The following is a 17,178-nucleotide window of genomic DNA, read 5'->3' as shown; positions in this document are numbered from 1 at the left end:
TGGCCACCAAGATCATGCGATTTAACGCCTTTAGACTATTTTTTGTGGGGCTACGTCAAGTCTAAAGTCTACAGAAATAAGCCAGCAACTATTCCAGCTTTGGAAGACAACATTTCCGAAGAAATTCGGGCTATTCCGGCCGAAATGCTCGAAAAAGTTGCCCAAAATTGGACTTTCCGAATGGACCACCTAAGACGCAGCCGCGGTCAACATTTAAATGAAATTATCTTCAAAAAGTAAATGTCATGAACCAATCTAACGTTTCAAATAAAGAACCGATGAGATTTTGCAAATTTTATGCGTTTTTTTTTTAAAAAAAGTTATCAAGCTCTTAAAAAATCACCCTTTAATATTTCGACTGGTAACTGACGAATAACACGCGTGATGTTTTGCTCCAAGGTCTGAATCTGGGAGTGTTCGCATAGAATTTAGACTTTACATATCCCCACAGGTAAAAGTCTAACGGTGTGATATCACATGATCTTGGTTGCCAATCGACCATCCCAAAACGTGAAATTATCAATTCAAACGATTTGTTTGCATAATAATTTGTATATTTTGGCATATATTTACTATATATCATCAATTTGTGTACAATACTAACTTCTTAATAACGAAAACTATTTTCCAAACTTAAGTTATAAATAATTACTAATTAATATGTATAAAATATCAGTAATCACCTTCTAAAAAAAATTTAAAATATCCGAGTTTATGCTTTTTGAGTTGTTGTATTATCCGTTGGAGGTCTATCAGTTTCTCTATTTTTCACACGTCGTTCGAAAATGTAAATGAGTCTATTTTGAAGAAAAGGTATAGGGAAAATATATTAGTATGTGTATATATTACATAATAACCTTTAGAGAATGCGTACAAATCTTTTCTTACTTACATCATAACGCAGAAGCACTCCACATATAATCCTGTGCTGATAAAATTAAAGAGTCCAGGGTAAAAGTCCAAGGTAGCATTGTAAACGAGTGTATATAGAGGCGCAGAAAGCAATGGTGAAAATGTTTGCAGACATGATGCCACCGAATAAATTTTGCCTAAAAATATGTACAACATGCTGTTAAAATATCTCATTTTTCAACATTTTCTGTGATTTTTTACCAATTTCATTTGGTGACACTGCTAATGAAACAATTGATTGCAACATTGGCCCGGTTATGCCGGCCATTAGTCCAAAGGATGCGGCCATATACATTTGCCAGAACTGCTGAGCTAAACCACGAATTAGACTGTCCAAAATGCAACCAAATAAACCCATCAAGGCAATGGCCGAAAATGATATTTTTAAGAACTAAAATAAAAGTATTATTATAGTAAGTCCAACAAAAACATTCGCTTGTATAAATTTACATTTCTGAACACGCCAAAAGCAACCCCGCAACCAACCATTTTAATCGTGATGTCAACAGCATTGTAGTAGGTAAACTCCTGCAAGGTAGTGTTGAACTTGTTGCGCAAGAATAGATAGCAGACGCCGAGCTCTCCCGCTGCATATTTGAATATATGAAATGTATTCGATTGTATATACCATATATTAAATAATACCTAAATCCAGGGTTTCCAATAATTGAATAAATATTTCAGAAAACAATTTTTTTAAGTATTCCCGAAAATCTTAATTTATCTGATTATAGTCCCAATATCGGATTGAAAGAAAGCAAAAAGCTATAATACGCTTCACAAATACCAAATATCTCTTACAAGAACTAGATTCTGATCGGTCAGTATGTGTGGCAGCTAAGTATATGCCTTGGACTATAACCCATGACAAATTTGTTCAAAGCATTAAAAAGTTTAAACAAACCCCAAAGAGACATTGTTGGCAAAATACAAGACAATCGGCCAGCTGGGCATTAACTACACTGCCCCAATATGGTCACCGGCAGAACGCAGATGGCGGCCGAGAAGGAGATAAAGATCTGTTAGAATACCTAATTCCGCACTATAACAGGAAGTGGTCTGAAGTCCCCCATCGAACATTTTTATAGTGATTCGGGCCTCCTTGTAAAGGAGATACATATCTCCTCAAACAAATTCTGCTGCTGTGTTTCCACAGAAACCATCCCTATAGTCATCTACTTGAAGCGGAGGCGCATCTTAGGAACATCAGGAAAGCATTCCCTCAACATGTCTACGAGATATACATATACTTGTATATCAATATAATGACAAAATTCCCAACTCAATTACCTGGGCCTAACGTTAATCAATTTCGATGATAGTTAACTATTGCTATTGCTTTCTCCCCAAGCTGGATCTGAATAATAATTACAATGACAATAACACATGCGCTAAATTTCTTGAAGATATGAGAAAGCTTTCCATACAAGCACTTTATTCCAGTCGTTCCGTTTGTATGGCAGCTAAGTATATGTTATATTATTCAGATATCGAAGGTTCCGACAAATAAACAGCTTCTTGCAGCGAAAAATTAGATAGGTAGGTAGGTAAGAGTGCTGCTCTTCGGACTAAATTAGCGCTGATAGCGGCATTATAATGAAATATCGTAAGATTCTATCTTAATGTCACGTTTCATTGTACTCAAACATTTGATGCCATCAATGAAACTACTTATGTCCGTTTACTTTTTGCTGATAGACATTGAAGGTTTGGGATTTGATAGATTCCAAAAATCCGATTTTTAGTTTTGTGATAGAGCTGGCTTCCTTTCGAGTTTGTTACGGTGCGTACTATTGTAGGGCATAGCCTTTTTAACGCATGTTTTCTAAATGGTATGTCTGTAGGTACATATATACTTTATACCTATATAATAAGTCTTTAGTTTTTGTTTGGTCATAATTTTAACATATCAGTTTCGATAATCTGCATTTGGTTGTAGATTTTCATCTATTTTGCTCTACTTGTTCACCCTATAAAATGTAAACAAAAGCGTCCGTGACCCCAAGTGTAAGCAAAGGTTGTTGACTTGGCTAAATGTGAAAAACGTTGTGAACTTGGCTAATTGTAAACAAATGTTTAGTGACCTCATAAAATGTAAACAAAGAGGTCATTGACCCCTAAAATGTAAACTAAAGAGTCAATGACCTCATCAAATGTAAACAAAAGGGTCATTGACTCCATGAAATGTAAAGTAGAGTCAATGACCCCAAATGTAAACAGAAGTTGTTGATTTGGCTAAAAGTAAAGAAAGGTTGTGGACTTGGCTAAATGTAAACAATAGGTTAGTGATTTCATAAAATGTAAACAAAAAGGTCATTGACCTCATAAAATATCAGTAAAGGGCTTATTGACCATCTAATCGAGCGATCGAAAAAAAGCTATACAAAGTAGAAAATTTAAACTCAACGGATATTACTTCAAATTATTATTGCAAGTCGATCATAAAATTATCCCTCTTCTTTTACATATATCGGAAGAACTATCATCCAAAAAATGAAAAAAATAATGGATTGCCTTCTAACAAATTTTCTGATTACGGTATCGAAAATCTATAAGTTATAATTAAAACTGTAAAATTTAATTTTCTATCCCTGCATCTTGGATTAAAAAAATCGATATTAAAAATATAATTCTTAATCACAAAATTGGAATTAAATATAAAAAATAAATCTAATTTTTACGTAAAATTTGTTTAACCCTGGATTTAGTGTTTATGTATGTCTAAAATACACATTTTGTACTCACTAAAAGCGAAATTTGACACAATCAAAATTGAAATTGTACAAGCAATGATGGCTCGTCCATAATTCGGACGCCGCGTCACACAAGTCTTCACAAGATCCTTGATTAAACGCACATCAAAAAAGTGTTTCGCTTTATACTGAAATCCAAATACAACAACAAGTTAAAAATAATATTTGAAATTAGTAAATGGCTTTGTTACTCACCGCAAAGGTGGTTTCATCGACGTCTAAACTCTCGCCAATGAAAAACAAGACATACATCAAAGCGATGAATACGAGTGCTGCGGATGTAGCGCAGACTATTGTGGTATTAGTTAGACGCAGCAAGTAACTACTACCTATATTGCCAATTACTACACCCAAACCCATTGACATATTTATGAAGAACATCCTAAAATAATAATATAATAAAATTATCTAAACCGAAATGGTTTCTATGCCACTCGTCTTCGTCTACTCACCGCTTTGCTTTATTTTCCATATCGGTTACATCAGATATATAACAGAACACAATTGTTAACATAGCGGAGCCGCCACCAACGATCGTAGACGGTATACTAGCCAAGAGATAGAACCACGGATTTAGCGATAGCACTTGTGAAAAGCTAACTAAGATTGTAGTTATAACCTGTCCGAGAAACGTAGCTATTTAAATAAATTAAATTATTATACTAGTGTTTCCAATATGGCTATATTTGTTTTTTGATATTACCGGTGAAGGTGGCCAACAACACTGGTCGACGTCCGAACTTATCCGACCAGGGTCCAACAAATAGCACTAGAACTCCCGGCCATACATTATACAATATAGAGCTGGTCATAGCTATCTTGGCAACATAAGGTTGAATACTTTTTTCGATTATCTGAAACGTATAGAGTTTAGGTTGTTTAATGTTTCAAAGTAATGTTAAATTATACTTAGTCCTGCCATAAGTTCTGTTAAAAGTTCAGGCTGTTATAAAAACGAAACTACAAAAAATTTTTTTATAAAGCTAATTTTATTTAAAAATATAATAAATCACTGATGTACAAATTTGTATAAGAAATGGTAATCTTTTCTTTCGCACAAATTTCTACAGGTCATGTTCTCTAACCCTGACCACAAGCTTTAATCCAATGGATTCAAATCTGGCCTTCCACAATTTTGTTTCTAAGCCACTGCTGGGTGGGTTTTGCCTTCTGTGCTGAAGCAGAATCTTACTGGAAGATCCAATGCTCTCCATCAAAGCGAATATTGCCTTATATAACATCCTGCTGGTACAGCTTTTTACCAGTTTAACGGTGTAACGATTTTACAGAAGACTACACACCAAATCTTCTTCTTCTTTGTTGGAGTAGTATTGCGGGTATTTGCAGGCTTGGAGAGTTTTCATTCATTCGGACGATATGATCTAGCCAGGAAGAAGCTGCCTCTTAATTCGCTGTACTATGTCAATGTCGTCGCAAAGGACCATAATTAACCCCTTTCACCCGTGTCGGCCCGCTTGTCAAGCTCTTCGTACTCTTGTATTTTGGCCTCTCTATTTTTGTCTACAAATGCGTCTCGCTTCTTTCTTCAACTCGCGGTATCTATCCCAACCTAGCACGTGTTCTAGACGATTGTAACTTTGCGAGGTAGGCAGTATGTTTTCTCTTCACTGCGACACAATCCAGCTGTTCTGTTGCCCTTTCCTAAAACCGTTTGCGTTTTTTGCTGCACAGAGCCGGATGCGTATCTTCCGTAAGATAGTTGGCCGAGTCAATGTTAGGACCTCGGAGCGTACGTACGTCTAAAACACTGGCGACGTGTCTTCCGTCTATCGCAATATGATCGATCTGATAGATGGCTTTTCGATCCGAAGACACCCAGTTTGATGAAATTTCCTATGCTGGAATCTAGTGCTATGGATTACCATATTTCGCGCCCCGGTGAAGTCGATTAGCCTCAATTCATTTGGGGATGTATCACCATGGCCGTTGAATTTACCTACCGTTGTGTCAAATATACTTTCTTTGTCCACCCTGGCGTTAAATTCGACGAGTCCCAAAACCAGCGCACAACCCTTCTCAGTTTAGCTCACCTTCAAAGGGATGTTTTTTTTTGGCTACGCAGAGGATTCTTGGTCTAAGAGCGGAAGTCGTAAGCTGCTTGAGCCGCTGCCCACAACCAAGTGAATGGCGCTCAGAGAATTTTTCTCACTTTCTTGAACTTCTACACGTGGCCCCAGCCACACCAAATCATTACAGCTATTATAGCGGACGGATTTGGAAGTTGTTGTTTTGTTGCTTTTTTTTATTAAACCCTTTTGTAAAAGTTACAATTTTTCAACAGTAAATTTTGCCTCTAGCGAGTTGTCAGAAGATAACCAGGTGACCGTTAAAGGGCTTTCATGTGGAGATTTTATCGAATAAGTCTTGATATTAATCTCTCCGATATATCCATTCCCCTCGACATAAATTTCTGTTGTTTAAGGAAATTTCTGCGAATATGTTCGAACTGCACGACCACCTTTCTTTCTGTCATAAACTGAAGACGTTCGGGGGAAAACGAACAATAGTACGGTATACAACCTCTTCGTAATAATAGGTTTTTTGAGATGCTCATAAATTTCACTTTTGATGTTTCACTATCTTGGAGGCCACGCCATAAGCCCTCGACGCGAAATGTTGCGCTCACCAAAATGTTTCTTCAATGTACATATTGATTGTTTTGTTGGCTGTATAGCATGTCGTCCACTTCAAGATCCTCCAATTCATGCACGAGAAAGTCATTAATCATGGATCTATGGCGGTACGGTTGATTATAACATTATAGCCGTATTAATTTTTGAAGAAAATTTGAGGATGTAACGGCGTCTCACCATAGTTTTGTGGATTATCATTACTCCAAATTGGACAATTTTGGTATTTAACTTACGTATTCAAATGGAAGTGAGTTTCAATTCGTGAAAAAATTTTCTTGCGATGCGTCGCGCGAACCGAACCACTACTTTAATATTTAAAAATAGACTTGATGAATTATTACATAGTTATACATATATTTTTGTAACCTGAACAGGGTATATTAAGTTCGCGGCATAGTTTGTAAAATTCAAAAGGATAAATCAGAGACCCCTTACAGCGCATGTATAAATGAATTATCACTGTGATTAGCTAAGTGAATTTAGACATGTCATGCATGGATTAGATAAGCGAACAAAAGAAATAAACGTAAATAATCATATAGGCGATAAGAACGTTTTAATAACAATTGAAGGCCGCAGTCATAGGCTAATGATTTCATATCTGAGCGCCACCTAATCGACAATGTATTCAAAACGTTCGGCACCCAAACAAGATAAGATATAAGCCCTACATTATTGTTGTATTGAAGCTTTACATTCATTCCCGTTATAGTTTTTCGATCATTTCATACCTTTGCCTCCTCAGTTTTGGGCATAATACCGCGCAGTGGTTCACAATCTGTCTCATTGTAGTGATAGACGGCGACACAAGTTTGATAAAGTTCTTGATTCAACATAACTGAGTCCGATAAAATGATCGAGAGAAATATCAGAAATACTGGCAATTCTAAAAACAAAATGCGTCTACGCACTTTAGACTTTGATCCTGGTTTAAGCGGGTCTTTCGCTGAGGAGTCCTCATCTGTATTTTCATTCTCGTTTGGGTTGGTGTTCGGCATATAAGCAGGTGGTAAGCAATTCCCCTCAGTATCGAACCTAAGTTGTTCAAAAGATATGCCAATACCTTCGGGTATATCGAGTCTACATCTTTCTTTGTGGTCCGCCATTTTTCGACTTAAAAATTCGTTCGTTTGCGAAAGTTATAATATAATTGTTAGTTTTGGCTTTCGCTTATGATATCTTGTTTTTAGTTTTTATATCATTGAAACTATTTTGCAGTGTTCTCATTAGTCCCCTTTTATATGGTTTGTTAGCTTTTTCACAAAATCGTTTTCAGTGTTTGTTTTCGTTTTCACGCACCGCCGGTACACTTATACCTTCGTTCACATATCAAAACATACTGATTGATAAGCGGCAAGAAAGCTAAGAGTATCTTAAGATGTAATAAAACATAAATGTAGGTGATGACGTCTGTATAATAAGAGAAAAAATCTTATGTACTTCTGATGTTTGAGTTTATACTATAATCTAGTCGTAGTGTTTTGAACTGAGTATATTATTACGGTTGCTTTCTATTTAACAGTTATCTGTTTGAGCAACCCTTCTCTTCGTCTACATAATTTTTGTCGTAGATTTACTTTATACGCTCTTGAATTCGGCAGATTATGTATGTTGCTACAGAGAATAAGAGTTTTGTGTATCTAACGGATTTTTGGGTCATCTAAAACTAATCGAGATAGATAGTTATATGATTCTTCTTCTCTTCTTTACTGCCGTAGACACCGCTTACGCGATTATAGCCGAGTTAACAACCGCACGCCAGTCGTTTTTTCTTTTCGCAACGTGGCGCCAATTGGATATTCCAAGCGAAGCCAGGTCCAAGTGGAGGTCCTTCCAACGGAGTGGAGATCTTCCTCTTCCTCTGCTTCCTGCGTCGAATACTTTCAGAGCTGGAGTGTTTTCGTCCATCCGGACAACATGACCTAGCCAGCGTACCCTCTGTCTTTTAATTTGCTGAACTATGTCAATGTTGTCGTATATCTCGTACAGCTCATCGTTCCTTCGAATGCGATATTCGCCATGGCCAATGCGCAAAGGACCATAAATCTTTCGCAGAACTTTTCTCTTAAAAACTCGCAACTTCGACTTATCAGTTGTTGTCATCGTCCAAGCCTCTGCACCATATAGCAGGACGGGAATTATGAGTGGCTTATAGGGTTTGGTTTTTGTTCGTCGAGAGAGGACTTTGTTTCTCAATTGCCTACTCAGTCCGAAGTAGCACCTGTTGGCAAGAGTTATCCTGCGTTGGATTTCCAGGCTGACGTTGTTGGTGGTGTTAATACTGGTTCCTAAGTAGACGAAATTATCTACAACTTCAAAGTTATAACTGTCAACAGTGACGTGAGAGCCAATTCGCGAGTGCGACGATTTTTTTTTTTCATGACAGGAGATATTTCGTCTTGCCCTCGTTCATTGCCAGACCCATTTGCGTTGCTTCCTTGTCCTGTCTGGAGAAAGCAGAACTATTAATATCATCGGCATACGCCAGCAGCTGTACACTCTTATAAAAGATTGTACCTGCTCGATTAAGTTCTGCAGCTCGAATAATTTTCTCCAGCAGCAGATTGAAGAAGTCGCACGATAGGGAGTCGCCTTGTCTGAAACCTCGTTTGGTATCGAACGGCTCGGAGAGGTCCTTCCCGATCCTGACGGAGCTTTTGGTGCTGTTCAACGTCAGTTTACACAGCCGTATTAGTGTTGCGGGGATACCAAATTCAGACATCGCGGCATAGAGGCAGCTCCTTTTCGTGCTGTCGAAAGCAGCTTTGAAATCGACGAATAGGTGGTGTGTGTCGATTCTCCTTTCACGGGTCTTTTCCAAGATTGATTTGCCAGGTCTAAAGCCACACTGATAAGGTCCAAACAGTTTGTTGACGGTGGGCTTTAATCTTTCACACAATACGCTCGATAGAACCTTATATGCGGTGATGAGGAGGCTTATCCCACGGTAGTTGGCGCAGATTGTGGGGTCTCCTTTTTTATGGATTGGGCAGAGTACACTTAAATTCCAATCGTTTGGCATGCTTTCGTCCGACCATATTTTACAAAGAGCCGTGTTTGAATAGCTCGGCCGGCAATCCATCGTCCCCGCCGGTTTGTTGTTCTTCAGGCGGGTATTTACTATTCGAACTTCTTCATGGTCGGGTAATGGACCTTCTGCTCCATCGTCATCGATTGGGGAATCGGGTTCGCCTTCTCCTGGCGTTGTACGTTCACTGCCATTCAGCAGGCTGGAGAAGTGTTCCCTCCATAATTTTAGTATGGGCATCGGTGACTAGATCACCTTTGGGGGTTCTACAAGAGTAGTCTCCGGTCTTGAAACCGCATTTTTTTTGTAGAATTTTCGAGCATTACCCCTGTCGGCCAGCTTATCAAGCTCTTCGTACTCACGCATTTCGGCTTATTTCATTTTCTGTCTGCAAATGCGTCTCGCTTCCCTCTTCAACTCTCGGTATCTGTCCCATACCGCACGTGTTGTCGTCGATTGTAACGTTGCGAGATAGGCAGCCTGTTTTCTCTCCGCTGCGACACGGCACTCCTCGTCGTACCAGTAGTTCTTTTGCACTTTCCGAAAACCAATGGTTTCGGTTGCAGCTGTACGTAAGCAGTTTAAAATGCCGTCCCACAGTTCCCTTATACCGAGTTGTTGACGTGTGCTCTCAGAGAGCTGGAGTGCAAGCCAAGTAGACAATTTCCCAAGTTTAAAACAAAATTTAATATTTGCTCTTTGTTCAAAATGCATTTTACGACCGATGGCCAAAAGCTGCTGTCACTTTTTGATCGATAACATCGATTGTAGTTATCCAATTGTCTTAAAATTTTTACGAAATGTCAACAAGAGATCAAACTTTTTATTTCAAATACCCACCGATAGGTGGCGCCACCAGAAACAGTTATAATTAAAAAGTTCTATTTCTTTTGCGACAGACCTTGTACCTAATACAAAAATTGAAAATCCGACTGACTTTACTTCATATATTTGGTGATGGTATGTGAAAGAAGTACCCTAACGAAACCCGGTCAGCACTTTATTAGTAAGGATATGTTAATAGTATGTGGTATTGGCATAGATAGATAAAATTGGGTCATTATTACCCCAATTCTCATATACAAAACAAACAAACTTTATGCCGAATATGTCGGTTAGTGTATGAGTTATATATACTTACTACTGTGATCAAACGGAAAAATGAATTTTGTCCATTTCATCTCATTCAAAGTAATCCCCTCCCGCTGCAATACACTTATGCCAACGAATTTTTCAGTCATCATAGCACTTGGAAAAATCCTCCGTCGTGATGGCATCAGAACCTTCTTCGATTCAGCTTTTATATTCTCAATTGAGTCAAAACGGTATCCACGGAGCGGGGCTTGCTGCACGATATTATGTGGTTGAAACGTGGCGAAATTATCATGAATAACCAATGCAGTATGAGATGCATTATCGCACTTCTTTGTTCAATAAATTCAGACATAGTAAAAATCGAAGAATTCACTTTTAGAGCCTCACAACACGACGCGTATCTCAAATACTACTGAACATTCGGCTTCGTACAAGTCCACTGGATAGGCTAAACTTTTGGCAATCTGAGTTGAATTTTTGCCGTTTTGTGTAGATCAAAAGACATTTTTTTCAGAGTACATGCAATGAAAATCAGTATCAGCTTACCTTTGTAAGTTGTGGAAGTCTAGATATACTTACACTAACTAAATATTGATTTTTGATATTGCTAGGTTCATGTTTCTGTTACTGTTTCTGTTCTGTTTCTGTTATTACTCACAAATAAATATGTTCCAGGTACTTACCTTCTACATATTAAAAAACAGCCTGTATGATAAAACCTTTTTCTATTTGCTTGTAAACTTTTTCGACATTCAAACGCTTTGTTTGCATAAAAATCTATATATTTTGGTGTATATTTGTATGTTAATTTGCGTACAATACTGTTTTCTTAATAACTAAAACTATTTTTCAAACTTAAATTATAAATAATTACTAAAAAATATATATAAAATATCAGTAATCACCTTTTAAAAAAGATTTTAAAATATCTTAGTTCTTTATGTCTTTTGAGTTGTTGTACTATCTGTTGTAGGTCTCTCAGCATCTCTATTTTTCACTCGTCGTTCGAAAATGTAAATGAGTCTATTTTGAAGAAAATGTATAGGGAAAATATATTAGTATGTGTATATATTACATAATAACCTTTAGAGAATGCGAACAAATATTTTCTAACTTACATCATAACGCAGAAGCACTCCATATGTAATCCAGTGCTGATAAAATTATAGAGTCCAGGGTAAAAGTCCAAGGTAGCATTGTAGACGAATGTATATAGAGGCGCAGAAAGCAATGGTGAAAGTGTTTGCAGACATGACGCCAGTGAATAAATTTTGCCTAAAAGATATAGAACAACTTGTTGAAATATCTATTTGATTTTCACAGTTTTCTGTGATTTTTTACCAATTTCATTTGGTGACACTGCTAATGAGACAATTGATTGCAACATTGGTCCCGTTATGCCGGACATTAGTCCAAAGGATGCGGCCATATACATTTGCCAGAACTGCTGAGCTAAACCACGAGTTAGACTGTCCAAAATACAACCGAATAAACCCATCAAGGCAATGGCCGAAAATGATATTTTTAAGAACTAAAATAAAAGTATTATTAGAAGTGAAACAAAAACATTCGTTCGTATAAATTTACATTTCTGAACAGGCCGAAAGCAACCCCGCAACCAACCATTTTAATCGTGATGTCAACAGCATTGTAGTAGGTAAACTCCTGCAAGGTAGTGTTGAACTTGTTGCGCAAGAATAGATAGAAGACGCCGAGTTCTCCCGCTGCATATTTGAATATATGAAATGAATTCGATTGTATATGCCATATACCAAATAATACCTAAATGCAGGGTTTCCAATAACGCATTGAAAATATAATTGAACTAACATTTAAAAATTTTTTTTTTGTATTTCTGAAAATCTTAATTAAAAAATGACTTATGAAAAGGATTCATTAATTGGAAATGTAAGCAAAAGGGGCAATGACTTTATAAAATGTAAACAAAACAGGCAGTGACCCCAAATGTAAACATAGGATGTTGGCTTGGTTAAATGTAAACAAACGGTTAGCGACCTCATAGAATGTAAACAAAGAGGTTATTGAACCCATAAAATGTAAAAATAGTGTCAAAGACCCAAAATTTAAACAAAGGTTCTCACTTCGGCGATGTGTAAAGAAAGTTTCTAGACTTGGCTAAATTTTTTAAGAGCATTCTAGCTTTGATTCATTCGAAATTAACCGTTATTTTCTTATGTTTTGCAAATAAAATGATTAAAAAAATGTTTTTGAAAGCAGTTGGACTGTCAGTAAAATCAGTTTCAATAGCACTATTTTCTCTTTTGAAACTATATTAAGTTTGAATCGTGAAATGAACTAACTTCATTACAGTAGATTATTTGATGGCACCATCTGATCCACCGATCGAAAAAGAAAGCAATACATAGTAGAATACTAAGATATTATTTAAAATTATTTTAGGAAGGCCATCATAAAATGGTCTCTCTTCTTTTATTTATATCCGAGGAACTATCATCCAAAAAATTAAAAAAGAATGGTTTGCCTTCTATCACATTTTCCACAAGAATATTCACTTAATGTACCAGGACATGCCCAAAATTGAAATTAAAAATAAAAAATCTAATTTTTCTTAAAATTTTTTTAACCCTGCATTTAGTATACATACTGTGATCATTGAAAGGTGAATTTTTTCATTTATACTTCGCGAGTTTTTCAAGTCGGTAAATTTTTTTGTTTGTGATTATTTCGCCAAAAATTCAACAAATATCGTCCGCAACCACCGTATTCGCCTGATTTGGCTCTCTGTGATTTCTGGCTGTTCAGCAAACTCAAAAGACCACTCCGAGGACACCGTTTTGACTCAGTTAAGGATATAAAAGCTGAATCGAAGAGGGCTCTGATGGCCATCACGACGGAAGATTTTTCCAAGTGCTATGATGTCTGGAAAATTCGTTGGCATAAGTGTATTGCAGCGGGAGGGGATTACGTTGAAATGGACAAAATTCACCTTTCAATTTGATCACATGTCTAAAATATTAATTTTCTACTCACTCAGAGCGAAATTTGACACAATTAAAATTGAAATTGTACAAGCAATGATGGCTCGTCCATAATTCGGACGCCGTGTCGCACAAGTCTTCACGAGATCCTTGATTAAACGCACATCAAAAAAGTGTTTTGCTTTATACTAAAATACAAATAAAGCAACAAGTTAAACATAATATTTGAAATTAGTAAATGGCTTTGTTACTCACCGCAAAGGTGGTTTCTTCGACGTCTAAACTCTCGCCAATGAAAAACAAGACATACATCAAAGCGATGAATACGAGTGCTGCGGATGTAGCGCAGACTATTGTGGTATTTGTTAGACGCAACAAGTAACTACTACCTATATTGCCAATTACTACACCCAAACCCATTGACATATTTATGAAGAACATTCTAATACAATAATAATAAAGTTAGGTATGTGAATCATAAGGTTTCCATGTCATTTTCGACTACTCACCGCCTTGCTTTATTTTCTATATCTGTTACATCAGATATATAACAGAACACAATTGTTATCATGGCGCAGCCACCCCCAACGAGCGTAGACGGTATACTGGCCAAGAGATAGAACCAGGGATTTAGCGAGAGCACTTGTGAAAAGCTAACTAAGATTGTAGTTATAACCTGACCAAGAAACGCAGCTATTTAATTAAATTAAATTATTTCTATTTTTCCAACATGGCTAATATTTTTTTCACATTACCGGTAAAGGTGGCCAACAGCACTGGTCGACGTCCGAACTTATCCGACCAGGGTCCAACAAATAGTATTAGAATTCCCGGCCATACATTATTCAATATAGAGCTGGTCATAGTAATTTTGGCAACAAAAGGTTGTATGGTTTTTTCGATTATCTGAAAAATGTAAAGTTTAAGTTCTGTAATATTTCAAAGAAATGTAAAATAATACTGCCATAAGTTCTGTTAAAAGTTCAGGCTCTTATAAAAAGGAAACTACAATTCATTTCTTAATGAAGCTAATTTTATTTAAAAATATATATAGGGGTTTTCAAAAGAGTGCTACGAAAATAGACCTATAGGGACAACGAACGAGGTCACATTGTTTTCCTGTTCTTTTGACTTTTCTCTTTAGTAAGATTTGCCATTTTATCATGGAAAGAAATACGATCCAACAGCCCGTCGAAATTATTAAAATTTACTACCGAATTGAGCTCTATGTTCAATTTATGGTCGTCATAATCGTCCTGTCAGATCAACAATTGAGCGTCTAGTGGAAAAATTTGAATCCACCGGCACAATATAAAATATTCCCTGGCATTGAGACAAAGAAGTGCCCGGTGTTAAGAATATTGCTGCTGCTACCGTATCCATTGAGAAAGATCCAAATCAGTCTCTCACACGTCGTTCTCAAGCAATGGGGATATCTTGGGAAAAGATCTTGATCTACATCCCTACAAGATCAAATTGAAGCAAGTATTAAAGCTGCTTGACCGCCAGAATCGTCGTATGTTCGTGAATTCGGCTGAGCAACAACTTAAAAATTATTCAGATTTTCATCAAAAAATCATTTTCAGTGACGTGGTTTTTTTCTGGCTGAATGGATTCGTCAATAACCAAATTTTTTGAGTCTCCATTGCATACCGAAAAAATTACGGTTTGGTGCGGTTTATGGTCCGTCAGCGTCATTAGGTCGTACTTCTTCGGTGATGATCAAGACCGGCATGGTACTGTGAATGAGAATCGCTATCGCTCAATGGTAACCGAATATTTTTGCCCCGAATTGGATGATGTGGACTTGGACAAGATCTGGTTCCAACAGGACGTCGCCAGTGAACGTCACAATCGATTTATTTAAAACCAAGTGTAGTGAACGTGTTACCTCATGAAATTTCCCGATTTGACGCCTTTAGACTATTTTCTGTGCTGCAACGTCAAGTCTATGGTTTATGCCAAAAAGCCAGCGACATTGATGAACTTCGTGCAAACGTGAAATTTCAGCAGAATTTCATTGATATCCCAAAACGTTTTTGTTTTATTTAAAAGTACTTTTGTAGCGCTCTTATTGAAAACCCCTTTATAATTAGTTCTCTTGTAAATAAATAAATAAACAATTATAATACTGATACAATTTTAACGCGCATCACTGTAATTATCAAATCTTTCACGCAGATAAAAAACTGCTCGAGCCATTTCGCTATTTACCCGTGGTGAATAACAGGTTTTAGACAATAGTCGGCAATGACAAACATATTTAGGCAATATTCAACAACAATAGCATCGTCATTCGTACGAGTGTAGTTCCGATACAAAAACCTAAAAAAAAAAATTAAAACGCCAGTTATTTGCCGGGTGAATCCCAAACCGAATTTATCACAAAACAAGATCACTAATAATCAGACATGCGTGCGGAATTCACATTAAAGCTTTGTGGTTTGTGTGATTGATCTTTATTTAAATTGGAGCTTTATGATATAGTAATCCGACATTGGCGGTTCCCATAAACTATAAGCTTCTTGGTGAGAAGAGGACGTGTGCAAATTTCCGTGGTTACGCGTTTCTATGAAAGTTTTAAGGAAACACGGAAAATTTTAAGTGTTTCAGCGAACTTAAGCTGAGCTAGAGGTCGTCAGTGTCGAATTATTATCAACATATAGCATTCGATTGGAGTTCAATCGTTAATTATTCCCAGAATAACTCCACCAATGCTTTCAAGTTTCGAATATATTTATCTCGATTAATATGTCTTCACCAAAGTTGTCAACTGATACCATATTAACTTGATAAAAACTCACCTGGGCTTCCGCTGTTTTAGGAATGATACCACGCAGCGGTTCACAGTCGGTCTCGTTGTAGTGATAAACGGCCACGCAAGTTTGATACAGTTCCTGATTGAGCATGACCGAACCGGCTAACAAAAAACCGACAAACATTAAAAACACCGGCAGTTCTAAGGACATAATTCGCCTGCGCGGCATACGCCTCGTTTGTGGCGTAAGCGGGTCGGTGGACGCGAATTCACCTGCTCGCAAGCCATCCGCGCTGATGGTTGGCATATATGCGGGTGTTCTGTACTGGTTTTCTGCATCGTAAGCCTCCTGATCGAATGAGATATCGGCGCTAGCAGACGACGGCGTTTCTGGTGTGGTTCTGTCGTCTTGCTTGGTCATTTTTTGTCGTCAAATATTTTTTAGTTTTAGTTTAATGTTTTTTTTTTAAGTCAATTAATTTAAGGGAAAATTGAAGTTTAAACTTTTTAATATTGTTTAAGTGGCCAATTGAGTGTTTTTATTAAATTATTATTATCTTTCTTTCTTTGTCTACACATAAAATTCATTATTTCATGCCAAGATAAACAAAATTTCGCATATTTCTGCTTGTTGTTGTTGTTTTCTTTATGAGCGCTCACTTAAACACTTCGCGTTTCGCCGTTAGACATGTGTTAGCGATCAGCTGCTAAATTCTACTGACTAACTTGTTTACTATTTTGACGCTTCAAAGCTCTCTAGCTTGCTGAAGGGGCATGTTGTGGGTTGACAATCTAACGCGCGATAACCGCCATTGTACGTGTTGATACAAATGGATGTGTGTGCGTATATAGTATATGTATGTAATTTTGCAAAACAATTTTTAATCTGAAATTGATTCCTTTTGGTCTTCTGCTATAGATTTGTAGTTTTGTTTTTTGTAATTGTTCCCTTATTGTAGTTTTGCGCAGCTAACGGTTGTTTGCATTGTAACAGCTTAATTAAAGCCATAGATATTAT

General features: G+C 37.0%; 3 protein-coding genes across 4 annotated transcripts in view; 1 reads left to right on the top strand and 2 right to left on the bottom strand.

Moving 5' to 3' along the window:
• LOC105227325 (uncharacterized) overlaps positions 1 to 17,178 on the top strand; it is a 77,650-nt gene that overhangs the window by 34,080 nt on the left and 26,392 nt on the right. The window lies entirely within an intron of this gene.
• On the bottom strand, positions 605 to 7,664 carry LOC125777811 (proton-coupled folate transporter-like). Its single transcript, XM_049453546.1, has 9 exons — positions 7,051 to 7,664; positions 4,369 to 4,519; positions 4,118 to 4,301; positions 3,861 to 4,047; positions 3,658 to 3,793; positions 1,363 to 1,499; positions 1,114 to 1,303; positions 893 to 1,049; positions 605 to 797 (listed from the first exon to the last, which is right to left on the bottom strand). The coding sequence occupies exons 1-9, from the start codon at positions 7,423 to 7,425 to the stop codon at positions 713 to 715; spliced, it is 1,602 nt and encodes a 533-aa protein (XP_049309503.1). The 5' UTR covers positions 7,426 to 7,664; the 3' UTR covers positions 605 to 712.
• LOC105227277 (proton-coupled folate transporter) lies at positions 605 to 16,890 on the bottom strand. Of its 2 annotated transcripts, XM_049453545.1 has the most exons (10): positions 16,207 to 16,890; positions 14,158 to 14,308; positions 13,912 to 14,095; positions 13,658 to 13,844; positions 13,455 to 13,590; positions 12,030 to 12,166; positions 11,784 to 11,973; positions 11,561 to 11,717; positions 11,348 to 11,465; positions 605 to 683 (listed from the first exon to the last, which is right to left on the bottom strand). In XM_049453545.1, the coding sequence occupies exons 1-9, from the start codon at positions 16,579 to 16,581 to the stop codon at positions 11,381 to 11,383; spliced, it is 1,602 nt and encodes a 533-aa protein (XP_049309502.1). In that variant the 5' UTR covers positions 16,582 to 16,890; the 3' UTR covers positions 605 to 683; positions 11,348 to 11,380. The 2 variants fall into 2 exon arrangements, with proteins under 2 accessions (XP_049309502.1, XP_049309501.1); XM_049453544.1 differs by lacking the exon at positions 605 to 683 and having other exon boundaries at positions 11,203 to 11,465.

Source organism: Bactrocera dorsalis, chromosome 3, assembly GCF_023373825.1.
Source record: "Bactrocera dorsalis isolate Fly_Bdor chromosome 3, ASM2337382v1, whole genome shotgun sequence".
NCBI classification, from domain to species: Eukaryota; Metazoa; Arthropoda; class Insecta; order Diptera; family Tephritidae; genus Bactrocera; species Bactrocera dorsalis.
The sequence above is the reverse complement of the archived record's forward strand: the minus strand, read 5'-3'. Positions and strand labels throughout refer to the sequence as shown.